We start from the raw sequence: 26447 nt of genomic DNA, 5'->3' as shown, positions 1-26447 counted from the left end.
CAGTTTGTGACAGAGCCAACTAGGGGAAATAACCTCCTTGACTTGGTTCTTGCCAGTAGGGAAACACTAATTAATAATCTTGAGGTTAATGATGAGCTTGGGGAGAGTGATCACAAATCACTCAGTTTTAACATATCATGGAATTCCCCTAATAATGGCAATCAAGTCTCCGTCCCTGACTTTCGCTTGGCTGATTTCATAGGACTGAAAAATTACTTAGGTGGGCTGAACTGGAATGACCTGACTAGGGGTCAGGTAGGTGGTGATGGTTGCCGATATGATGCTTTCCAGGGCATAGTTCTAGCTGCTCAGTCAAATTATGTTCCAAATAGGGAAATCAGATCAAACAAAAATGATCCTAAATGGATGAACAATAGATTAAAATATCTGATTGGTCAAAAGAGAGGCATATATAGGCAAATCAAAAGAGGAGAGGGGCAATTAAGAAATCGATATATTCAGTTAAAGAGAGAAATAAAAAAGGGAATTAGAAAAGCAAAAAGAGATTATGAGGTTAAAGTTGCAAGAGAATCGAAGACTAACCCAAAAGGATTCTTTCAGGTATACAGAAGTAAGATCAGGGACAAGATAGGCCCACTCAAAAGTTCCTCGGGTCAGCTCACTGACAGTGATAAGGAAATGTGTAGAATTTTTAACACATACTTCCTCTCAGTTTTTACACAGGAGGATACCAGTGATATTCCAGTAATGATAAATTATGTAGAACAGGACGATAATAAACTGTGCACTATTAGGGTCACAAGTGACATGGTCCTTAGGCAAATAGATAAATTAAAACCTAACAAATCCCCAGGCCCTGATGAACTGTATGCAAGGGTTCTAAAGGAATGTAAAGAGGAGCTTAGCACACCTTTGGCTAATCTTTTCAACATATCACTACAAACTGGCATGGTGCCAGATAAGTGGAAAATGGCAAATGTGATACCTATTTTCAAAACAGGTGACAGGTCCTTAGCTTCGAACTATAGACCAATAAGCCTAACCTCCATAGTGGGAAAATTTATGGAATCAATAATTGCCGAGGCAGTTCGTAGCCACCTTGAAAAGCATAAATTAATCAACGAATCTCAGCATGGTTTTACAAAGGGACGTTCCTGCCTTACGAATTTATTAACTTTTTTCACTAAGGTATTTGAGGAGGTAGATCATGGTAACGAATATGATATTGTGTATATGGACTTCAGTAAGGCTTTTGACAGGGTCCCACATCAGAGACTATTGAGGAAAATTAAAGCACATGGAATAGGAGGAGAAATTTTTTCCTGGATAGAGGCATGGTTGACAAATAGGCAGCAGAGAGTTTGCATAAATGGGGAGAAATCAGAGTGGGGAAGCGTCACGAGCGGTGTTCCACAGGGGTCAGTGTTGGGCCCCCTGCTGTTCACAATCTACATAAACGACATAGATGAGGGCATAAAGAGCGACATCGGCAAGTTTGCCGATGACACCAAAATAGGCCGTCGAATTCATTCTGACGAGGACATTCGAGCACTCCAGGAAGATTTGAATAGACTGATGCAGTGGTCGGAGAAGTGGCAGATGCAGTTTAATATAGACAAATGCAAAGTTCTAAATGTTGGACAGGACAATAACCATGCCACATATAAACTAAATAATGTAGATCTTAATATTACGGATTGCGAAAAAGATTTAGGAGTTCTGGTTAGCAGTAATCTGAAACCAAGACAACAGTGCATAAGTGTTCGCAATAAAGCTAATAGAATCCTTGGCTTCATATCAAGAAGCATAAATAATAGGAGTCCTCAGGTTGTTCTTCAACTCTATACATCCTTGGTTAGGCCTCATTTAGATTATGCTGCACAGTTTTGGTCACCGTATTACAGAATGGATATAAATTCTCTGGAAAATGTACAAAGGAGGATGACAAAGATGATCCCATGTATCAGAAACCTTCCCTATGAGGATAGACTAAGGGCCCTGAAACTGCACTCTCTAGAAAGACGTAGAATTAGGGGGGATATGATTGAGGTTTATAAGTGGAAGACAGGAATAAATAAAGGGGATGTAAATAGTGTGCTGAAAATATCTAGCCTAGACAGGACTCGCAGCAATGGTTTTAAGTTGGAAAAATTCAGATTCAGGAGGGATATAGGAAAGTACTGGTTTGGTAATAGAGTTGTGGATGAGTGGAACAAACTCCCAAGTACCGTTATAGAGGCCAGAACGTTGTGTAGCTTTAAAAATAGGTTGGATAAATACATGAGTAGATGTGGGTGGGTGTGAGTTAGACCTGATAGCTTGTGCTAACAGGTCGGTTGCCGTGTTCCTCCCTTAAGTCAGTGTGACCTGACCTGACTAGGTTGGGTGCATTGGTTTAAGCCGGTAGGGACTTGGACCTGCCTCGCATGGGCCAGTAGGCCTTCTGCAGTGTTCCTTCGTTCTTATGTTCTTATGTTCTTATAACAGCTGATAAATAACATTTCACTCAGAAACTTGATATTCTCCCGTTGAGTTTCCAGCTTCACAATGTTTGGAAAACCACTCGCATTCTTTATACTGTTATTTATTTTGAACGTTTGTGATTGATTGGGAACTTTGATCCATCTGTTGCTCCTGGCTGAACACCTGTGACCCACATGTTGGGTACTTGGCCCTAGAGAATGTGGTTATTGTACACTATGTTTGGTGTATGACGTATGAATGTGCTTGGTTAGTACAATGGATATGGTGATGATAATGATAACTGATAATGTGCGTGTGTGTGGTGAGTGGGAATCCAAGCTAAGTTGTACAGGTGAGCGTGGTAGTGCACACACTAAGGTGAGCGCCTGTAAATGCTTGACTGCCTCCGCTACTTAGTGACTCACCAACCTATTGCAATACACGCAGGCTACTACCCTTCCTTCTTGCAGATGTTGGTGTTGCCTGTGTTTGGAAAAGTGTACTTGGTTCTACAATGAAGGGAAATGTCTGTGAGAACGTTGGTGTCAGAGAGATTCAAAACGGGCGAATTCAGTGTGGTTGATGATGCTGCCATGGCTGGAACAGTGCCAGAACATTCACCACTTTGTGTTCCTACTCTTACTACCCCTGTCACTGATGGTGCTAACCTGCTACAATTGCCATTTGTATTGGTACTATGATTTTAAGTAGAAATTGAGCTATCAGGCGACGAAATTTAGACATTAAATGGCGGCGACCACAACAACGAGAAGAAAGTGAAGCGTTTCTTAAATGTAGGCCACCGGAGCACCTGGGTCCCTGGTGTTGCACATGTGTCTTAATCATCAACTTGTCGGTATTTTATACTATTTTCAATGTATCTCTTTACACAAACATAATAAATTACAGCGTCTGAACGTTAAAAGCTGGAATATTGATGTTCAGCGGAACTTTTAAAATTGTCTTGTCCGTGTTTTTCTGGACAGAGAAAGACAGAATATGTTTTGCATTTAAATTGTGTTTTTCACTTAGATTACTCTGACTTACCTGGAGTCTAGCTGCCAGGAGGGTGTTCCGGGGTACAGCGCCCCCGCCGGCCAGTCCTTGACCAGGCCTCCCGATGGATCAAGGCCTCATCAGCCAGGCTGTTACTGCTGATCGCACCAAGTTCAACGTACTTGGTGGGGAAACTGTCAGTGGGTATAATAATAATAATAATTATATATATTTTATTTTTATTATTTTATTATCACACTGGCCGATTCCCACCAAGGCAGGGTGGCCCGAAAAAGAAAAACTTTCACCATCATTCACTCCATCACTGTCTTGCCAGAAGGGTGCTTTACACTACAGTTTTTAAACTGCAACATTAACACCCCTCCTTCAGAGTGCAGGCACTGTACTTCCCATCTCCAGGACTCAAGTCCGGCCTGCCGGTTTCCCTGAACCCCTTCATAAATGTTACTTTGCTCACACTCCAACAGCACGTCAAGTATTAAAAACCATTTGTCTCCATTCACTCCTATCAAACACGCTCACGCATACCTGCTGGAAGTCCAAGCCCCTCGCACACAAAACCTCCTTTACCCCCTCTCTCCAACCTTTCCTAGGCCGACCCCTACCCCGCCTTCCTTCCACTACAGACTGATACACTCTTGAAGTCATTCTGTTTCGCTCCATTCTCTCTACATGTCCGAACCACCTCAACAACCCTTCCTCAGCCCTCTGGACAACAGTTTTGGTAATCCCGCACCTCCTCCTAACTTCCAAACTACGAATTCTCTGCATTATATTCACACCACACATTGCCCTCAGACATGACATCTCCACTGCCTCCAGCCTTCTCCTCGCTGCAACATTCATCACCCATGCTTCACACCCATATAAGAGCGTTGGTAAAACTATACTCTCATACATTCCCCTCTTTGCCTTCAAGGACAAAGTTCTTTGTCTCCACAGACTCCTAAGTGCACCACTCACTCTTTTTCCCTCATCAATTCTATGATTCACCTCATCTTTCATAGACCCATCCGCTGACACGTCCACTCCCAAATATCTGAATACATTCACCTCCTCCATACACTCTCCCTCCAATCTGATATTCAGTCTTTCATCAACTAATCTTTTTGTTATCCTCATACCTTACTCTTTCCTGTATTCACCTTTAATTTTCTTCTTTTGCACACCCTACCAAATTCATCCACCAATCTCTACAACTTCTCTTCAGAATCTCCCAAGAGCACAGTGTCATCAGCAAAGAGCAGCTGTGACAACTCCCACTTTGTGTGCGATTCTTTATCTTTTAACTCCACGCCTCTTGTCAAGACCCTCGCATTTACTTCTCTTACAACCCCATCTATAAATATATTAAACAACCACGGTGACATCACACATCCTTGTCTAAGGCCTACTTTTACTGGGAAATAATTTCCCTCTTTCCTACATACTCTAACTTGAGCCTCACTATCCTCGTAAAAACTCTTCACTGCTTTCAGTAACCTACCTCCTACACCATACACTTGCAACATCTGCCACATTGCCCCCCTATCCACCCTGTCATACGCCTTTTCCAAATCCATAAATGCCACAAAGACCTCTTTAGCCTTATCTAAATACTGTTCACTTATATGTTTCACTGTAAACACCTGGTCCACACACCCCCTACCTTTCCTAAAGCCTCCTTGTTCATCTGCTATCCTATTCTCTGTCTTACTCTTAATTCTTTCAATAATAACTCTACCATACGCTTTACCAGGTATACTCAGCAGACTTATCCCCCTATAATTTTTGCACTCTCTTTTATCCCCTTTGCCTTTATACAAAGGAACTATGCATGCTCTCTGCCAATCCCTAGGTACCTTACCCTCTTCCATACATTTATTAAATAATTGCACCAACCACTCCAAAACTATATCCCCACCTGCTTTTAACATTTCTATCTTTATCCCATCAATCCCAGCTGCCTTACCCCCTTTCATTTTACCTACTGCCTCACGAACTTCCCCCACACTCACAACTGGCTCTTCCTCACTCCTACAATATGTTATTCCTCCATGTCCTATACACGAAATCACAGCTTCCCTATCTTCATCAACATTTAACAATTCCTCAAAATATTCCCTCCATCTTCCCAATACCTCTAACTCTCCATTTAATAAGTCTCCTCTCCTATTTTTAACTGACAAATCCATTTGTTCTCTAGGCTTTCTTAACTTGTTAATCTCACTCCAAAACTTTTTCTTATTTTCAACAAAATTTGTTGATAACATCTCACCCACTCTCTCATTTGCTCTCTTTTTACATTGCTTCACCACTCTCTTAACCTCTCTCTTTTTCTCCATATACTCTTCCCTCCTTTCATCACTTCTACTTTGTAAAAACTTCTCATATGCTAACTTTTTCTCCCTTACTACTCTCTTTACATCATCATTCCACCAATCGCTCCTCTTCCCTCCCGCACCCACTTTCCTGTAACCACAAACTTCTGCTGAACACTCTAACACTACATTTTTAAACCTACCCCATACCTCTTCGACCCCATTGCCTATGCTCTCATTAGCCCATCTATCCTCCAATAGCTGTTTATATCTTACCCTAACTGCCTCCTCTTTTAGTTTATAAACCTTCACCTCTCTCTTCCCTGATGCTTCTATTCTCCTTGTATCCCATCTACCTTTTACTCTCATTGTAGCTACAACTAGAAAGTGATCTGATATATCTGTGGCCCCTCTATAAACATGTACATCCTGAAGTCTACTCAACAGTCTTTTATCTACCAATACATAATCCAACAAACTACTGTCATTTCGCCCTACATCATATCTTGTATACTTATTTATCCTCTTTTTCTTAAAATATGTATTACCTATAACTAAACCCCTTTCTATACAAAGTTCAATCAAAGGGCTCCCATTATCTAATTATTTATCGTTACAAGAGTGTCGACAATCTTTTTAGAGATAAGTCACAGCTGCAGACAACTCGAGGTTCTCGAGTTCTTAATGGAAATGTTTGAGTCTCTAAGATCCACCACTCTGGGAGGATGTGGGTCTTTTGGGGAGACTGGAAAGTGTGGGTCTGGTGTTGGAGACTGGAAGGTTTGGGTCTGGTGTTGGAGACTGGAAGGTTTGGGTCTGGTGGTGGAGACGGGAAGGTGTGGGTCTGGTGGAGGAGACTGGAAGGTGTGGGTCTGGTGTTGGAGACTGGAAGGTGTGGGTCTGGTGGTGGAGACGGGAAGGTGTGGGTCTGGTGGAGGAGACTGGAAGGTGTGGGTTTAGTGTTGGAGACTGGAAGGTGTGGGTCTGGTGGTGATGACGGGAAGGTGTGTGTCTGATGTTGGAGACTGGAAGGTGTGGGTCTAGTGTAGGAGACTGGAAGGTGTGGTGGTGGTGGGGCTGGTGGAGGCGGGAAGGTGTGGTGGTGGTGGTGGGGCTGGTGGAGGCGGGAAGGTGTGGTGGTGGGGCTGGTGGATATGGGAAGGTGTGGTGGTGGGGCTGGTGGATATGGGAAGGTGTGGTGGTGGGGCTGGTGGAGGCGGGAAGGTGTGGTGGTGGGGCTGGTGGAGGCGGGAAGACGTGATCTTAGTGTCATGGTAAACCGTAATTTTTATATTTAAGATGATCCATTTTCATTGTTCATGTTCTTGTGCTTCGTGTGTATAGATTTCATTCTTTTTTTTTTCTGTCTTTCCCTTACTCGCTTTTTCCAATCTTCCTGTCCTCGTCTTTCCTCTTCTATTCCTGCTCTTTTTTACCGCTTCATTCCCGATCCTTTCTCTCCCTTTTGTATATTTTCTTCTTTTTTTTTTTAAGTGTAGATATTGGACAAGTTTTCTTGCAACTTGCCCTTGTTCACCTGGTAGTTAATCGATTCATGGTTGCTTACTTGTTGTTGCGAGTGGTGTTTTGGAATGGTAGATCGGAGGGTGTAGTATACCTTAGATAAGGGTAGGTTTCCATACGAGCTGAGGTAGTATAACAGCTCTAAATTTTACTCACTGGAACGAAGGCGCGCGCACGAGAAAGAGAAAGATATAATAATATATACCTGGAAGGTACTTGAGGGCCTTGTCCTAAATCTGCACACTGCCATAACATACTGGAGCGAGAGATTTGGGAGGAAGCGCAAGATAAACCCAGTGAAAAACGGGTGCAGTGAGCACAATAAGGGAACACTCTATCAACATTCGTGGTCCCAAATTATTCAACATCTTACCAGAAGATATCAGAAACACTGCTGGGACAAGTGTAGCAGCCATCAATAGGAAACTAGACAAGTATCTTCACCAGGTGTCAGATCAACCAGGCTGTGATTGATATGTGGGGCTGCGGACCACCAGCAGCCTGATTAACCAGGCAGGCACCGAACGAACCTGTCTCATGGCCGGGCTTCGGGAGTAGAAGAACTCTCGAACTCATCAAAGGTAAATCTTTAAATTTACGCCCATAATGCACTCCACAAATATGCTAATAACTGTTAGTACAGTATTGCCATGTAGAAGTTATTTAGAGTCCGGGAGTGGTTTCTTCAATAAATATGAAAAGATGTCGCCATGGGCATGATTATGAACATATAAGGTTATGGGGTGAGAGGGTCAACAAGAACAGTCATCAAGCTAGGATAAATTGTGTTGAGTGAAACTCCTGGGTGACTCAAGTATCCTAAAGTGTGTCCTCCCAAGAAAATACGTGAACTGTTAACACCGCACCCAAGTCTGTCTGTCTGTCTCTCTCTCTCTCTCTCTCTCTCTCTCTCTCTCTCTCTCTCTCTCTCTCTCTCTCTCTCTCTCTCTCTCTCTCTCTCTCTCTCTCTTTCTCTCTCTCTCTCTCTCTCTCTCTCTTTCTCTCTCTCTCTCTCTCTCTCTCTCTCTCTCTCTCTCTCTCTCTCTCTCTCTCTCTCTCTCTCTCTCTCTCTCTCTCTCTCTCTCTCTCTCTCTCTCTCTCTCTCTCTCTCTCTCTCTCACACACACACACACACACACACACACACACACACACACACACACACTCCCGCCCATCTCTGTCTGCAGCCCGTTGTTTAGAACGTGTGAAACAGGTTCTTAAATATGTTAGGAAAACAGCATTGAATGTATTATGAGGATATGTTTCAGGCTGTGGTGTGCTGAGCGCTCGTGCTCCAGTGGGAGTGTCACAACTTGGTAGTGGGCGGCGAGTGGGCGGCAGGAACCGGTAAAGGAAAGGTTAAGGGGGCGGGAGGTGCAGTGAGGTAGTCTGGGTGTGATAGGGATGACCTGGACAGCGCTGAGGTAGACATCTTGTCCTCACAGTCCCTCCATCTTAACACCAAAAATGGAAAAATTTCACAACACTGTGATTTTTTGCCGAGGGGTGGAGCGGTGGAAGAGGGTGACGGGGGGAGGGTGATATGTGGGGGAGGGGGAAGGGGTGAAGTGTAACTGAATAGTGTTGTAAAGTTTTGTGGATATTGCTCAGTAAAAACTTAATGATGTATGTGTAAATATTTATGCAGTTCATGAATTTTGTTTAATATTGACAGTAAAAGACTAAGATATTGGGCACTGAGTGGGACTGGTGCGGATATAGGTGTTGTATGAATACAGTTGTAGCATTAACAGTGGTGCTGATATGGGTGTTGTATAAATGCTGTGTTCGTGTATGATGTTTTGGGTTATGAGAGATAGTAATGTGTACCTCATGCACGACGTCACGGCCCCGCCTCCGTAACACGTGCTTGCTAACGTTTTGGTAACACTCGTCTTGAACGCTAGTTTCTTTAACATTATCTTAATATTAGTCTCCCTGGCGCGGAGAAGATAATATCCGTAAGGGTAGGCACTCATTTTTTCCCATTATCTTGTGTATGGGACCTGAGAGTGGCTTAATACACCTGCGCACCACGTGTTAGGGTCAGTCATCCTTGCACCGTAGCGTATGGTGGTTCCCAACGTAGTAAATCACACTGTCACCTAACGTCCCCAGTTACGTATATGTAATGTTAAGATAATTAAGGTTACAGTAATATAAATTAACGTAAATCAAGTATTTGTTTTTGCTGTTCGACCTGAATCGTTCAGAAGCAGACGCACATTAACACGTTAAACAAGGGTTGGTATGTCTGAGGAGAGGTTGCAGAATAAGGGACAGTGGTCCTGGTGCGTGGCTTGACGTTCAGGAATGCTCGTGGCAAAGTAGGTCCAGTAAACTGCTAAGGAATAGTTTGTTTGTGGAAGGTTACCCACGTGACATGCAACCCCTTTTTCCTTCTCATCACCTTATCATCTCTCACTCTTCATCCCTCCTTACCTACATCCTCTCCCCCTCCACACCCCAGATCCCTGCACACTCCTCCATCGTTACCTACGTTTCTTCTTTTTTCCCTCATCTTACCTATCCTCCAGGTATCTCTTAAGTTACATCCCCTCATCCTCCGACAACCCTTCCCGGGGTCATCATCGCTGCATTTATTTATCCACCCGGCCTTTTCCATGGCGGTTTGATTGCCGTTAAATCTGGCGTATTGAATTGATGCGTGTCGGTGTTGGACCCCATGCTGGCGCCTACCCCCATCTCCTCCCACGACCCCTCCCTCCAGGGCTCTACATAACGAGAGCTTATTTTCTCTGCAGCTCAGATGCTAATGAAATATATTAATGTGTTGAAATATACGTGATCTAGTTGTGCCTGTTTTCACTCGCTTCATGCATTGTTTCAGTAATTTTCACTTCAACTCGTGTTAAGTCCAGTGTCTTTCATTTTTAAATTTTATTTTAATATCTTCATTACACTCAGTTGCTTTGCGGCCGAGGGCTTTATGTAGGATCAAAGGAAAAATTGCTCAGATAGATGAGTCTTTGATGTGCAAGGCATTGAATAACAGGGAGAGAGGAAAAGTCAGAATGGTGGAATGTATCCAGTGAGGTACCATAATACTCTGTACTGGGGCCTCTACTGTTTCTGATATACATAAGCGATCTGGCTGACGGCATCGAATCGTGTGTTTCTGTTGGTATAGTAAAACTAATAAGAGGGATATAAACGGTGGAGGACAGAAACATAACGCAGGGAGGCCTTAACGGGCTAAAATCCTGGTCAGAAGTATTGCTGTTGGAATTCATTCCGAATAAATGTAAGGTAATAAGGTTCTGAGAAGAACAGTTAAAAAAGAAGTACAAATCACAGATAGGGAAAGAATGAATCACTCACAAGGGATCTATATACACAGTACAGGAGGGTAGCCATGCAGAACGAAAAGAACATGTATAAACCCTAGGGATAGTAATGTCATCTGATATGCAATAAAACAATGGTGCGAAAGTCAGGAGGAATGAGAGTGTGGATATTGAGAATATTGAAGAGAAATAATGCCAATTGTAACACTTCAAATAATTTGTACTCTCTCACTTTGAGTATTGCTTCAGTGCTGAGCACCATTCAAGGCGAGTGAGATAGCAGATATAGAAAATAAACAGCGTAGAACCAGTTAAACATTTAAAGTAATAGGAATACCACAAAGAACTGGAAATGGACTCTTCAAAGAGAAAGCAAGAGAAATTTGTAATAACTTACAGACGGAAGACCCTGAGTGTCTAACCTTAAATCTGAAGACTGCCATAACAGAGTACTGGAGTGAGAGATATGGGAAGAAATGTTAAATAGAACCAGTGAAAAACAGGGCAGTCATAGGCACAATACGAGAACACTGTATCAACATCTGTGGGCTTGGACTTTCAACCTGCTACCCGCATATAGAAGAAATATTACTGGAACAAGTGTAGAAGCTTTTAGATCAATCAGGCTGTGATGGATATGTTGGGTGGCGGGTCGTCAACAACAATAGCTCCGTGGACTAAGCAGTCAGCTTGGTCTCGTGTCGGATCTCGGAAGTAGGGAAACTTTTGAAACAGGTTAGAAATATATCATACCAGAGAATAAAGACCCCCTGGAAGTCAGCAACACGATAAACACATCACCAGAGGTGCACGTAAATTGGGTAACATTGACAGCATCCATGAGACAAGCAAATGTCTCACCAGCGTTGAGGAATCTAAACAAAGAATCGTTTAGGACAGTTTGCATTTAAGACCTTATAAATGCCGGGCTGAGAGGGTAGAAACAAATCCGAATTCATTCACTGGCATATATACATACCCATCATCATTTATTTTACTTTGGCTGCGCTAACTGTGATATGCTTTCTATAACACCTGTTACCACTGCGTCCAGCATCTGTTACAATGACATAGTGTACTTCAACGTCTTAATACAAGTGTTACAAAAACGCTACCTATGCCCCAAACATGTGTTGCAACAGTGTCCCACTGTGTCCTGTGCCTTGCAGACAAATTAGTTATCAGTCATCGTAAGAAAACTAGATTTAAGACCAGGTTGGTCAGTGGGGTTTATTGTGATGTATCAGTGGAAATATAATGCCAGTCTATCAGCGTGGTATATCTGAGCAATGTTTATGGTTGTGTGGGCTGTGGTGACCCCTAGTGGGCAGACCAGTTATCTGGGCCGTGTGTTGTGGTACTGCTGTCCAGTGTACCTGACGTGTAGGTGCCTATTAGGACTGGTGGGTAGTGGAGACTGGTTATGGGGTGTGGGTCGATGGGAAGTAGGGACTGGGTGTGAAAATATATGAAGAACCTGCGAAGAGGTATTCAGGTAGCTGGGCATTATGGGAGGTGTAGGTAAGGAGAAGTATCCAGGCGAACATTAGGGGAGGTGAGGAGGTGCAAATGGGAAGAAGTATCCAGCTAAGTATTAGGGGAGGTGCAGGTGGGGAGAAGTATCCACACGAGTATTAGGGGAGTTGCAGGTGGGGAGAAGTATCTGGGGGAGGTGCAGGTGGGGAGAAGTATCCAGATGAAAATTAGGAGAATGGGGTGGGAGGGTGGAAGGGGGCGCCAACTGGCACCACCAGGTCACTCCAGCATCCACAAATGGTCTGAGACCATTAAGAGTAGGCGATCAAACTGACCCAAGGTAATCCCCAAAGTAGGTCACAAGTCATGCTGGGCTCTCACTCTCAACTAATTATTCAGTAAATCAAGCAAGCAAGCAAGCAGTCAATCAGAATATTATATACATAGGTGCACACGGATATAAGTGAAAGCAATTTAGTCTAAGGGAATTAGATACAACGAAAGTAACGAGACGAGAGAGAATATCACCTGGGGCAGTGAGAAAGCAGAGTATCTTTGTGATCCCATAGTGAGGATTTACAAGCTAACAAACTGGGAAACTATTTGTAAAGTTCCAGTGTAAAATAAGGAAAGTAGGCAAGAGGAACAGATCTACAAACAAGTTTAGCTGACCAGCAACTAGGTTAAGGCACTAGTAAAGACAATAAAAAAAAACCAAGTTTGATCAGGCAGTGGAGAAATATGAATATTACAAACAATCTTAAAGCAACTGCCATGGAATATATAGTAAACTGAGGGATATTATTCAGTATGCATCGTGAAACTGAGTGGATGTAAATGAAGCTACAGGAAACACTAATGGATAAGACGTAAAATCCCCAAAATTATCAGACATGACACGTAATTCTCTCAGTGCCGACAACAGAAATCTTATTATAACTTACGTAAAGAAGAGATTTCCTGTAGGAAAAAGTGTTGCTTGCTTGGCATTAGAGTTGAGGATATCACACGACAGCTCTACTTCAGACGCTATGCGCCCAGGGTTGAGGAGTTTCCACGGTTCCATAAACAGTACACGTCAAGCTTTAAAGATTCCTTGCTGACTGAGTTCATCCATATTCACTACAGTAAGTTGATATCTCATTGAAGATATGCATTGGAAAGCTGCATCTCAGACATTGGACTTTACATCTCTTACCAGTGGTCCAGATCCTAAAGCCAAAACATGTGTTAACAGTAAAGCTGCTTGCCTTCACGTAGAGGTATAATTACCAGAAGCTCCATGCATATATACAACTGTATCGTTGGTAAGGCACGTTACATTGTGCAGCAGTGCTGGTAAACAGTAAAGAGAAAGATGACAAAGAAATAACTGTATATCATGGTTCTTACCTTCATTGACAGAGATTGCTGAATGAAGGAAGATAGTGAAACCTTCTACAGTGTTCCTGTACTTACGATCACCCACACTTACTTTTTCCCGTCCCCTCTGCCTCTCTCTTTCTCTCTCTCTCTCTCTCTCTCTCTCTCTCTCTCTCTCTCTCTCTCTCTCTCTCTCTCTCTCTCTCTCTCTCTCTCTCTCTCTCCCTCCCTCCCTCCCTCCCTCTCTCCCACATGCATCTCTCCGCCCTTACCTCAGCCCACACACACCTCTCGCTCCCTGCCAAGGAAGCTGACATTTATTATATAAATTAGTTTCACTTGTACATGGAGTTCTTGTGTGTCTTTGTGTACTGTAGTTTGTTACTAAATAATACACTCGTATGTTTCACTCGCTTTGTTGTTTTAGCGAATGGTGATGGTGGGGAAAAGCGTTGTATTTAGTACGCATTGGTTAGGTAGAGAGATTGAGGTGATACAAAGATGCTGGAGCTTTTCTATGTGGTAAAGAGCTTCCAGGAGGAAGGGAGCACGGGAATAGGCAAGCTATCAGTATGGTTGATGGTCACGTGTTGTAACGTAATTTGTAAGAAGAGTGTTTGTGTGTGTTGGGAGGTGTTTTTGTAACATGTGGTGCATCAGTGTGATTTGTTGTGTTGTAGTGACACATGATCTTTACCGGCAAGTTGTGGGCAGGATCGGGGTCAGTTACCCAGTTGTGTTTGTGTGGAGGTGGTGTGGTGAGGATCCCCGGCTCCGGCCTGCCAGTGTCTCGTGTCCTACGGTGTGTGCCGCTTCTCCTCTCACTCCTGCTCCTACACCCGATTATTCTCTCATTATCTACTTAGATAGTCATTACCCGCTCATACAGTCACAACTAGGAAACTCCATACCCACACAGTTACCCAGTACCTGCCCCCTACTCACTTCAGTGGTAATTTTGGAATTCTGGACTAGTTGAAATGTAATTTTTGATTCACTGAAAATATTAGTAAACCGTAAATGTTAGTGTTATTCACATGCCACTTGGTGTTTGTTTATGTACAGTTATGTCCATAAAAAATAGAATTTCTTAGTAAATAGCTCGTTAATTGCATATATCAGACAGTTCTATTTAGGGAGTGGGGCAAGGTATGGCGTCATCATTAGTGCCCAGTTGTGTATCAAATGAAAAGAACAAGTCAACACATTGGCTGGACTAATTCACAGTTAAGACACAATAGGAAATCGAAACCAGATGACGTTTTAGTGCGTCCGTTACCATTATCAAGTTTCCATAATATTAAGCTTAGATCTGCACAAAAATATTTTACAAACTTGAAAAGTATAACTCCCAATTTCTGTGTTATTTTTTATTTTTATTTTTTTTACCAGAGGGAGGTAATTAGGAAGTAGAGTAGCGAGTATTGAGTGAGTGAAGTGACGATGGCGGTGCCCTGCTCCTGGATGCCAGGGCTGAAGAACAGCAGAGGTGGGTAGTGAGTGCTTGTGGCACTCCGCCACTCATGCTTTATCACCGTATCCGCTCCTTCTACATATCTCGTCTGCACTTATAATCACTCTTATAATGTACTCCATTTGCGCGCGCGCGAGCGCGCGCGTGCGTGTGTGTGTGTGAGAGAGAGAGAGAGAGAGAGAGAGAGAGAGAGAGAGAGAATAAGAATTGAATGAGTGTATGGTAGTGAGAATGTGAGTGAATATTTTTTTATGTTTTTTTGAAGAATACAGATTTGAAACTTTTTCCCTTTCCGAACATATTATGTACCAGAGCCATTCATTCATTTTTATCATGTTGATTATAGTTTTTCAGGGAATTTTTTGAGATAGTGTTTCCCAAAGCGTGTTGATACTTGTACGGTGCCTCTGCAGGTATTTGTATGTTATATTAAGATGATTATACCATGCTTGCATACCCGTACCTCACTGCTTTTATCCTTTTGCCTTTTAACAAGTCAGGTTGTCTTGACTCGGGGTATCACTACGCTTCTGGAAATATAAGGATAAAACTATGAACATTAGATACAATTAGAAAAGTTTAGAACTGGAAAAAATAGAGACACTGATTGGAACTAGTTTGAAGATTAAGTTGGACAATACAAGAATAGCTTGGCCTTAAAGGAGCACTGCCCGTGTAAACAAGTGCGCTTTCTGGGTGTCTGGGGAATTATATTGGCCAGGAAAACTTTCTACTTGATCTCAGTGGAACTTTAAGTCTCATTACGAGGAACCGAGACCTTCTGGCTTACCAGTCGATTCCTTAAAAGTATTATATAGGATGTGAAGTTTTATCAGGCCTGTGGGTGCTTCAGACAATCTTAGGACGAGTCGGCTCCTTGCAAGTTCACAAGTGTATATAGTTACCACGCAAAGATGTCTTCATTAGCATGATAATATTTCACTCCTATGTTATTTGCACGTGTGTGTGTGTGCGTGTGTAGTGTATCTCCATGGTCCCTGGTGCAGATACTGGTATCTGCATCAAGTGGACATCTCTGTGGAGCAGCGCTGTGTGTCTATCCCACTCTGTAACTGTAAACCTCTGGCTAGAGATTTAATGCCCATGGGGTTATGCTCTCTCTCTCTCTCTCTCTCTCTCTCTCTCTCTCTCTCTCTCTCTCTCTCTCTCTCTCTCTCTCTCTCTCTCTCTCTCATTATTTATTCTCCCCCATTATTTTTTTCAATTTTTCCCTACCAATTGCCCATTCATCCGTTAATCATGATCTTTGATTACGTATATTATGCCCTTTTAGTCTAATCACGTTTGGGAATGCATGAAAGATATGAGAAGTACATTATCAAGAGCTCTGACGGCCTCATGAACTGTGAAGCAAGTGTTACTCCTAGTGGTGTTAGTAGTCAATTCAGGGCTCCTTGGTTTTAACAATCTTAAGTTTAAAGGTTTTTCTAACATTCATATTTCTGCTGTATTTTCAAATTGGCTATCCCTGTCTGCCTTATCACTTCCTCTTAAAATTTTATAAGTCTCATCAGGTTCGTTTCTTTCCTCTTAGAACATTTCTCTCAGTTCTTGGACTAGTGTGCTTAATTACTTTTACAATTTTTTACTGTTCTGCATTTGCTTGACCTGGTGGAGGGGGTCCCCGTCTGAGTCCCGTAATCTATGGTACGCCTAACATAGGTTGTGAATATTATGCTGCTTTGTGGCTATTCTTGCTTATGCCCCTGAAGTTATGTAGTTCGTGCACCTCCGGGGATATTTTTGGTATATTGTTAACCCCTCGGATCTTTTTTTCTGTTTTCATCTTGTCACGTCGCAGGTGCTAGTGTCTCCGATTGTCTCTTCTTTTGCAATCTGTATGACCATAAATTTCCTTGTATTGTGTGTGTATTTAATTATGTGCGTGCTCACGCGTGTTGGGACTGGTGAGAGAGAGAGAGAGAGAGAGAGAGAGAGAGAGAGAGAGAGAGAGAGAGAGAGAGAGAGAGAGAGAGAGAGAGAGAGAGAGAGAGAGAGAGAGAAAGAGAAAGAGAGAGAGAGAAAGAGAGAGAGACGAGGTAAGAGGTTGTGATGTTGCTCCAACGTTAACTGCCCACTTGAGATGGAATTTAAGGGGTATTCAAGAGTTACTTATTTTTATCTTTCCAATTGTGGGACTGGGGCTACACAGACATAGTGGGATAGAATTATGGCAGTGAGAGGATCTACAAAAGGAAATTAGTCTTGGCCGAGGGTGGACCAGTAAACGAAGTACAGGCTTGTATTTGACCTGACTCACGAAATCGTAATGACACGATTGCAAACAAACCATACCACGGGCGGGAATAGAACCCGCGATCAGAGAGTCTCAAAACTCCAGACCGTCGCGTTAGTCACTGGACCAGCTAGCCACAATAAGATTCATCCAACTAGGTATATTTCTACACCATAGGAAGGTTAGCATAGGCACCACTGTGACCACAAATGCAAGTTTTTACAGATGAATCTCCAGCTAGCGTGGCCGTGACGAACTCTAGCTCAAGTCCCCTCAAAGCCGTAAACATGCATTTGTGGTCACAGTGGTGCCTATGCTAACCTTCCTATAGTGTAGAAATATACCTAGTTGGACGAATCTTATTGTGGCTAGCTGGTCCAGTGGCTAACGAGACGGTCTGGAGTTTTGAGACTCTGATCGCGGGTTCTATTCCCGCCCGTGGTATGGTTTGTATTTGACCTGCAGTGTACTAAATAACTGGGGGGGGGGATGGAGATTGCTACATGCTTATACAGGGTTTGGCGGGCTGCGGTCTTCTTACACTATTAAGGGAATCTTCATAGTGGTCTTCTGATAGTAGTCAATATGTAATTGCAGTTTATATTCTATCTTTATTATTGTGACCTATTTATCATGGCTGCATAAATCATTTTAACAACTCTATATGCAGTGTTACGTTATTCTTCACTCCCAGCAACCTTATTTAAGCAGTACTAAAGAAAAGATTATGGCAGAGTAATAGCTTGTGTTCAGTGATGAATATTGAAGTGAACTAATTAATTATTAAGCGTAATATTAAATGTTTAAAATACTTCATCTAGAGGTGGAGGCGGAGTTTGTAGATCTTCCCTCCCTTTCTGGTGTGACTGGGGGAAGGGCATATTACCTAGTAGCGCGCCTACAAAATCTGGGAGATGTACTCTGTTGAAACTCAGACGGAGTGACAAGCATTATGCAGATGGCGAAGTGTTCGGAGGAAAGGGAGGGAGGAAGGTATGTTGGTAAGGGGGAGGGAGATTAGGGAGGTGGTTGTAAGGAGGGAGGTATGCTGGTGAGGGAGATATGTTGGTGGGGCAGGGAGAGGATTCACTAGTGGCTAGGAATGAATGGTGAATGAAGCGTCTTTTGAAGTATTGTCAGCAGTGAATGGTGAAAGGCAAGAGGACGAGCGCCGTGAGAGGTCAGTGAAGCGAGAGTACGTGGGATGGGGAGAACGGGAGATGGTCTCGACGGGCTTGCAGGGAACGTGGAGGACGAATGGTTACAGTCTCGGTCACCCATTCCAGTTACCCAGAGGACTCGAAGCTCGCCTACTTAAAAAGGTAGCAACACGCCCACCTCGCGACCCAACAAAAGCTTGAATCAAAAAAAAAAAAAAAGTTAACCCTTGCAGCAGCACTCAAAATGAACCCCCGATCAAGATAAAGGAGCACCTAGAATGCAAAGTAGCACTTGATGCAGCGTTAGTATTAGACAGACTTAAAGGGCTTCCAGCAGAACGACGTTAGTCAGTGATAGCCGCTACTACGTTGAATAGTGAAACAGCTGCAATCACTTTCAGGTTTGAACCCTCCCCCTCCTCTACCTACACACACTCCCAACGACAGAAAAAAACTGAAACCTCGTAAATATTTAAACTCAGTTTTCGAAGGGCAATATATGCAGCCTCCAAAAAAGTTGTTGGAAGGAGGCTGCAAGACGAGGTCATGATGTCCTTGTGAGTGTGTGGATAACAAGGGAGAGAGGGGGTGAACCTGTTCTGGTGCACGCTGATAACCTGGGACCACCAACACTACCCATGAAGTATTATTGCATGTATCAGATGCTAGTAGAAAATCCAGGAGGAAGAGAATGAGCTATAACAGCGTCGAATTTTATTCCTAATGTTCTCCCTATTCTCTTACATATAACACTAGGGATCAGGTCATTCTTATAGTCAAGTTCAAGACGGGCGATGTAGACTTGCATTTGTTTCATGTCGTTAGTAAATACCGAGGACTAAATGCCAGTTTGATATTTTTTGCTTTATTGTCGCCTAAACATCTAGTTACTGCACCCATAGCTCAGTGTGAAATGTAGTTTGCGGACTCAAGGAGATAGAGGAAATACAGAGGTCACCCTGGATCTTTATTTTTGTAAGATTCTTTCAGTTATTCTTTGTATTTACACAACAATATAAATTACCATCCGCAAGGGCTTATATCACTCAGTCGAGACCCAGGCACTCTTTGGCCCTTGCGGGTTTAGCGTCTCCCCGTAAATATATTACTAGTACTCTCACGCAAGCATGCGTGAGCGTGTTAGATAGGAGCGAATGGAGACAAATAGTTTTTAGGACTTGACGTGCTGTTGGAGTGTGAGCAAGGTAATATTTACGAAGGGGTTCAGGGAAACTGGCAGGCCGGACTTGAGTCCTGGAGATGGGAAGTACAGTGCCTGCACTCTGAAGGAAGGGTATTAATGTTGCAGTTTTATAACTGTAGTGTAAGCGCGCCTCTGGTAAGACAGTGATGGAGTGAATGATATGAAAGTTTTTCTTTTTTCGGGCCACCCTGCCTTGGTGGGAAACGGCCGGACGATGTGTTAATAATAAAATAAAAAAAAATACTCTAGCTACTTTGGAATCTTGATCAAATATATACCGATTGTCACAACCCCTAGCCCTTCCCTTACTTTATAATTAAGGCTTTGTGGTTGAGAATTTGAAGACTTTCTCACATAATTCAGACATTCTTGCCTTGGCTCACCCTCGCTGTCTGAGAAAACCTAGCTGTGACATCTGTAAACATAACCTAAAATATCTAATATTTTTTTTTACTTGATCTTGGCTTAGATCGTTCAGAAGTTAGACGCAAATAAACACGTTAGAAAAGAATCCATATATTTTGATAAAAGAAATCATGCTGGCCTGACTTGAGAACGTAGTCGGCATCTTCCTGCCACCATCACCATCAACACCCGACCCACATCACTGATTACAAGTTCCCATGGATGTAATGAAACAGGTGCTTAGAAGATCTCAGTCACACTTAAGTGGTGAAAGTGAATCAACGTGGAGTTATGCAAGCTGGGAGGAACAGTGAGGAGCCATGGAGGGGAGGAGAGGGAAATGAGACATCGTTTAATTACTATGACTTTCACCTTCATCACCCAGCTGTGACCCCTGAAACCACCACAGTACGAGAGATACTCACTCTCCTGCTGTATTTTTTAATTATTTTAATTTATAACAAGCTTGGATACACTCGCAGTATTGGGATACTATTGTATGAACAAATGTGTCGTTTTCATATTGTATCACATAGAGAAGAGTGGGAGAGTAAGTGATTTCTTTGATAGTATAGCCATCAGTATTGGGAGGGAATTGTGTTTATACGAAGGTTTCTATGTCATATTAGAAATGCTTAGTCTTTTAGTACGGTTGTGTTTTCTTGATTACGTTGGGTGAGTGAAGAGGCGGCCTGTGTAATAAATGGCATTGTGTGTGACGGCTGCGTTATTTGTGGTCTCCCATCTTGTGTATTTACATAATTCTCTGACTGTCTACATAAGCTGTACATCATTCTCTTGCTGCTTTTATTGCATATCTCTGTCTTTTTGAGAGGGTGAACTAAACGCTTTTTTTTTTTTTGCGTAACTTAGTTCTCACGGCATTTGATGAAATGTTTGTTTTTACAAGTCATTTTAGAGTTGTTATTTTAATAAACTTGTACACATGGTCAGTGGTAGCCAGTTGGTTACGGCAACTCCAGAGAGCCTGGAGTGGTCGATTACTCTTCAAAATTTACTACACTTACACTGTATAGCTGTATTGTGATATTTACATTATGAGGACACTTATATTGTGTGGTTGTACTATTCTGTATGAGAGGTACATAGTGGGAGCACCTGCTATGTGGCTACACTCTTTCATAATATTTACATTCCGAGGTGGAAATTCATGAAATAGGTTTGGGAATTCTCAGTATGCCTTTGCATTATTCTATATAGGCGCTCCCGCAGTTTATGGGCTACAGTTCCATGAATTACATGGAAACAAACCTAGTTAAGTTTCATTGGTGCTTAATATTTCAGCAATTAGAACGGGTTGCATTCAAGAGATTTCAGCCAGACGATGAGGATATCAATTATCTCACAAAGGGGTCCGGCAGCTATGAAAATTTCAAAGGTTTCGTTCCAGTAGAGTTGGAATTGCTGTTCCATACGACTTATATCTCAAGATGGTCTATCCAATACACGGGGGAAATGGAATTCATAAATATTCATCATAGAACGAGACAAATTTAATGGTAGAGAGGAGATGGGCTGGTATTTATTTGGGAAAATAGGAATTGCTTGTTTTTGTTGGATGAAGGGGGGGGGGGGAATGTAGTAATGTGTGTCTCAGTGGTAGAATGTAACGTATTTTAATAAGACACAATTTGCTGCTGTTTGTGGCATTTTAGTGAGAAGTTTGGTCTCTCTGTCTCTCTCTCTCTCTCTCTCTCTCTCTCTCTCTCTCTCTCTCTCTCTCTCTCTCTCTCTCTCTCTCTCTCTCTCCCTCCCTCCCTCCCTCCCTCCCTCCCTCCCTCCCTCCCTCCCCTTCCCCCTCTTTCTTCCCACCTCCTTGTATTCAATCACTGATTCCTCTGGTGAGATCATTCGACTCACAGTCCCAAGGTACGGGGTTCGATTCCCTGGCACAGAGAAACATTGGCAAGGCTCCTCACATCCCAGACTCCCTGGTTACCTGGAGGTTATTCCGGGGATCAACGCCCCCGCGGCCCGGTCCATGACCAGGCCTCCCGGTGGATCAGGGCCTGATCAACCAGGCTGTTACTGCTGGCCGCACGCAGTCCAACGTACGAGCCACAGCCCGGCTGATCCGGCACTGACTTCAGGTATCTGTTCAGCTCTCTCTTGAAGGCAGCCAGGGGTTTATTGGCAATTCCCCTAATGATTGATGGGAGGCTGTTGAACAGTCTTGGGCCCTGGACACTTATGGTGTTTTCCCTTAGTGTACCAATGGCGCCCCTACTTTTAATTGGGGGCATTTTGCATCGCCTGCCCAGTCTTTTACTTTCGTAGGGAGTGATTTCTGTGTGCAGATTTGGGACCATTCTTTCCAGGATTTTCCAAGTGTAGATTATGATATATCTCTCCCTCCTGCGTTCCAACGAGTACAAGTCAAGTGCTTCCAAGCGTTCCCAGTAGTTAAGGTGCTTGACAGAACTTATACGTGCAGTAAATGATCTCTGTACACTCTCTAGATCTGCAATTTCATCTGCTTTGAATGGAGATGTTAATGTACAGCAGTATTCCGGCCTAGAGAGAACAAGTGATTTGAAAAGGTTCATCATTGGCTTGGCATCTCTCGTTTTGAACGTTCTCATTATCCATCCTATCATTTTCTTTGCACTTGTGATCGTGGCACTGTTGTGATCCTTGAAAGTGAGATCCTCAGACATTACTACTCCCAGGTCCCGTACATTATTTTTCCGCTCTATTGTATGGCCAGAGTCTGTAGTATACTCTGTTCTTGTTATCTCCTCCAGTTTTCCATAACGGAGTAGTTGGAATTTGTCCTCATTGAACATCATATTGTTTTCCGTTGCCCACTGGAAAACTTTGTTTATATCTTCTTGGAGGTTAACCGCGTCCTCAGCAGATGACAGCCTCATGCAGATCCTAGTATCATCCGCAAAGGATGATACGGCGCTGTGGTGTATATCTCTGTCTCTCTGATATGAGGATGAGGAATAAGATGGGGGAGAGTACTGTGCCTTGTGGAACAGAGCTCTTCACTATGGCAGTCTCCGATTTAACTCTGTTGACCACTACTCTTTGTGTTCGATTTGTTAGGAAGTTGAAGATCCATCTCCCCACTTTCCCAGTTATTCATTTAGCACGTATTTTATGGGCTATTACGCCATGATCGCATTTGTCAAATGCTTTTGCATCTGCATTCTGATTTTCTTCCAGTGCATCCAAGGTCATATCATAGTGATCCAGTAGTTGTGAGAGGCAGGAGCGACCTGCCCTGAACCCATGTTGCCCTGGATTGTGCAGATTTTGGGAATCCAGGTGATTTGCAATCCTGCTTCTTAGCACTCTTTCAAAGATATTTATGATGTGGGACGTCAGAGCTATTGGTCTATAGTTCTTAGCTAATGCTTTGCTGCTACCTTTATGGAGTGGGGCTATATCCGTTGTTTTAAGTGACTGGAATTTCACCCATGTCCAAGCTCCTCCTCCATAGTGTACTTAGGGCACGCAAGAGAGGTTTCTTGCAGCTCTTAATGAAAACAGAGTTCCACGAGTCTGGGCCCGGGGCTGAGTGCATGGGCATGTTGTCAATGGCTTTTTCGAAGTCAATCGGAGTTAGAGTAATGTCGGAAATGTGGCATACATTTATGGAGTTTTGAGGCTCATTCATGAAATCATTTGGGTCGTCGATCCTCAGACTGATTAGTGGTTCACTAAACACAGAGTCGTACTGGGATTTCAATATTTCACTCACTTCCTTGTTGTCATCTGTGTAAGTCCCATCCTGTCTGAGTAAGGGCCCGATACTAGATGTGGTATTTGCCTTGTGTTTGGCATATGAAAAGAAATATTTCGAATTTCTTTCAATTTCACTAATAGCTTTAAGCTCCTCCTGTCTCTCCTGGTTCCTGTAAGAGTCATTTAACTTAAGTTCGATAGTTTCCACTTCCCTGGTCAGCGCCTCCTTTCGTGTATCAGATATTCTAGCACTCCTGAGGAGCTCAGTGACTCTTCATCGTCTTCTGTAGAGGGAGCGTCTTTCTCCAGTTTACTCCTGCTCTTCTTTCTTAGAGGAATATGCCTAGAACATGCTTCAGCTGCCAGGAAGTTGATCCTTTCAAGGCACTGGTTTGGATCCATGTCATTTAAGACATCTTCCCAACATGTTTCATTTAGGACATGGTTTACCTGGTCCCAGTTGATGTTCTTGTTGTTGAAGTTGTATTTTGTGAAGAAACCTTCACAGGTACATGCATTCTGCTGATCAGGACCCCTATGCATGTACGTCTGGACTTCGATTAGGTTGTGAACGGAATTAGTTGTTTTTGATATTCTTATGTCTCTTATCAGGTCCTCATTATTTGTGAAGATAAGGTCAAGTGTGTTTTCTAGTCTTGTTGGCTCCACTATCTGCTGGCTTAAGGTATGTTTTTCGCAGAGACTTAGTAGCTCATGTGTGTGTGACCTTTCATCTGCGCTACCTCCAGGGATTGTTTCAGCTATAACATTATTTGCTACATTCTTCCATTTTGTATGCCTTAGGTTGAAATCACCAAGCAGTAAGATGTTTGGGGATGGAGCTGGAAGGTTTTCCAGACAGTAATCAATTTTCAGTAGCTGTTCCTTGAACTGTTGGGAGGTTGCATCTGGTGGCTTATATACAACCACAATGGCTAGGTTTTGGTTCTCGATCTTTATTGATAGAACTTCAACTACCTCATTTGTGGTGTTCAGCAACTCTGTGCAGATGAGGGACTCTTTGACATACAGGCCAGCCCTCCCTTGTTGCCTGTTCTTTCTGTCGCATCTAGAAAGCTTGTTACCACTTATCCGTATTTCACTGTCAGAATGATCTTTTGTGTGAGTCTCTGTGAAGGCTGCAAACATTGCATTAGACTCCTCTAAAGTCCACTGATAAAAGGTATTTTGTTGTTGGTGGATGGCTTAAGGCCCTGTATATTAGCAAATATGAACGAGGTTGTATTCTTTGTTTGTTGGGGGGATTTTGTTATTGGCATCAGTAGTTGCCCCAGCTAGCAGTAAAAATAGACACCTGGGTATTAGCTGACTTGTGTGGGTCGCATCCAAAAAACAAAAGCGTTAGAAATTCCATCCTTGCTGGAATGTCATATCTTGTGTAAGCAAACACTCCAGTTCTGTGTAAGACAACTATAGTATCTGCTGGAAGTACTCAAGAGCTGGGTATAAGTGTACTTCCTGAGAGTTAATAAGAAAAGTCTTCTTTGATATCCTTTTCTTTCCTCCACTTTCGTGCACAGTTTATTCCTATTACATATTGCATTATATCTAGTACCAACTTTCACGCATTATTATTGTTCATTACTCATTTTCTTTTCGTGGGCTACCCGACTTTCTTATTCTCTTGTTCATTCTCTTGGTTTTTACGGTTATACTTTTTTATTCACCTAAAAGTTGCAAGTTAATGAAAAATTACTATGGGTAATGAATAACTGCGCTGTAATATAGGTCACGACTTCCATGAACTTTCAGTAATGCTCCTCTTAGAGTACTGACTTGGCGGGTTGTATTGATGTACTTTTTCGCGCTTTTTTCATCTCTCTGCTGGTATTTTACCCGTGTTTACGCGCTTGTGACGAGTGATGGCGAGGGCGAGGCAGCTCCACTCCCTAATTGAGCTTGCAGGGGTCGAGTCTCAGTATGTTCCCCTCCCTCCCACCCTTCACTCCCGCCACTTAATTAACTGATCGTGGGCCCCATGATAACAATTTTTATAAGTTTTTATTTGCTAGGGTTAGATTAGTTTAGTTGCAGCCTTTTCCTTTTGTTTCCGATTTTTATCCCCATTAAGTTTCTGCACATTCGAAAAACATATACATAAAATTCTCTCTCCTGGCATTGTTTACACATACCATGAGCAGTACAGTAGCTGTCTTGCTACCGATAAGTACTGGGACAGTGTGAAGACAGTGTAGAGAAAAAAATATTGTACCAAATAATGGCTGCATTGACTGCAAAATTGATGTGAGAACATTTATACTTAGAGTATATGTTAAAAAATGTTATGTCTTGCATTGAAATGTTGCAATAAATTATGAAATTAAAATGCATTTTTGGCTCAATATTAAAATTATTGTACATCTGGGATGAACGCACGAGTTGCCGGTCAAGGTTTCTTTTAAATTGACATAATCACACAAGCTGTCACTGTCAAGCAGCTACAGTACTAGCTTCCAGTCCACCTCTACACCATTATGTATGTATATATGTTAGTAGAATTGCCAACAATATGTAAAGTAATAGGACACAAGTGCAACTAATGTGACATTTTATTGTGGCAACGTTTCGCTCTCCAGGAGCTTTGTCAAGCTGTTACAAACAATACATGGACACAGAGGGTATATATAGGCTTAGTAAGGTGTAATACTAGTGGTAGTATTACACCTCTAAACCTATACGTATATACCCTCTGTGTCCATGTATTGTTTGTAACGGCTTGATAAAGCTCCTGGAGAGCGAAACGTTGCCACAATAAAATGTCACATTAGTTGCACTTGTGTCCTTTTACTTTACACCTTTAT

At 42.7% G+C, this 26447-nt stretch overlaps 1 protein-coding gene across 49 annotated transcripts in view; it reads left to right on the top strand.

The window, feature by feature from the left end:
• shot (dystonin-like protein short stop) overlaps positions 1-26447 on the top strand; it is a 956738-nt gene that overhangs the window by 498500 nt on the left and 431791 nt on the right. For 2 of the 49 annotated variants that reach the window (XM_070087202.1, XM_070087196.1), the window contains exon 1: positions 14840-14900. The exons of the other annotated variants lie outside the window; for them this stretch is intronic. In XM_070087202.1, coding sequence (XP_069943303.1) covers positions 14855-14900 — 46 coding nt within the window. In that variant the 5' untranslated portion in view covers positions 14840-14854. Of the gene's footprint in view, positions 1-14839; positions 14901-26447 lie in introns of those variants that run through there. 49 annotated transcript variants of the gene reach the window in all.

This window comes from Cherax quadricarinatus, chromosome 21 (assembly GCF_038502225.1).
Source record: "Cherax quadricarinatus isolate ZL_2023a chromosome 21, ASM3850222v1, whole genome shotgun sequence".
NCBI classification, from domain to species: Eukaryota; Metazoa; Arthropoda; class Malacostraca; order Decapoda; family Parastacidae; genus Cherax; species Cherax quadricarinatus.
The sequence above is the reverse complement of the archived record's forward strand: the minus strand, read 5'-3'. Positions and strand labels throughout refer to the sequence as shown.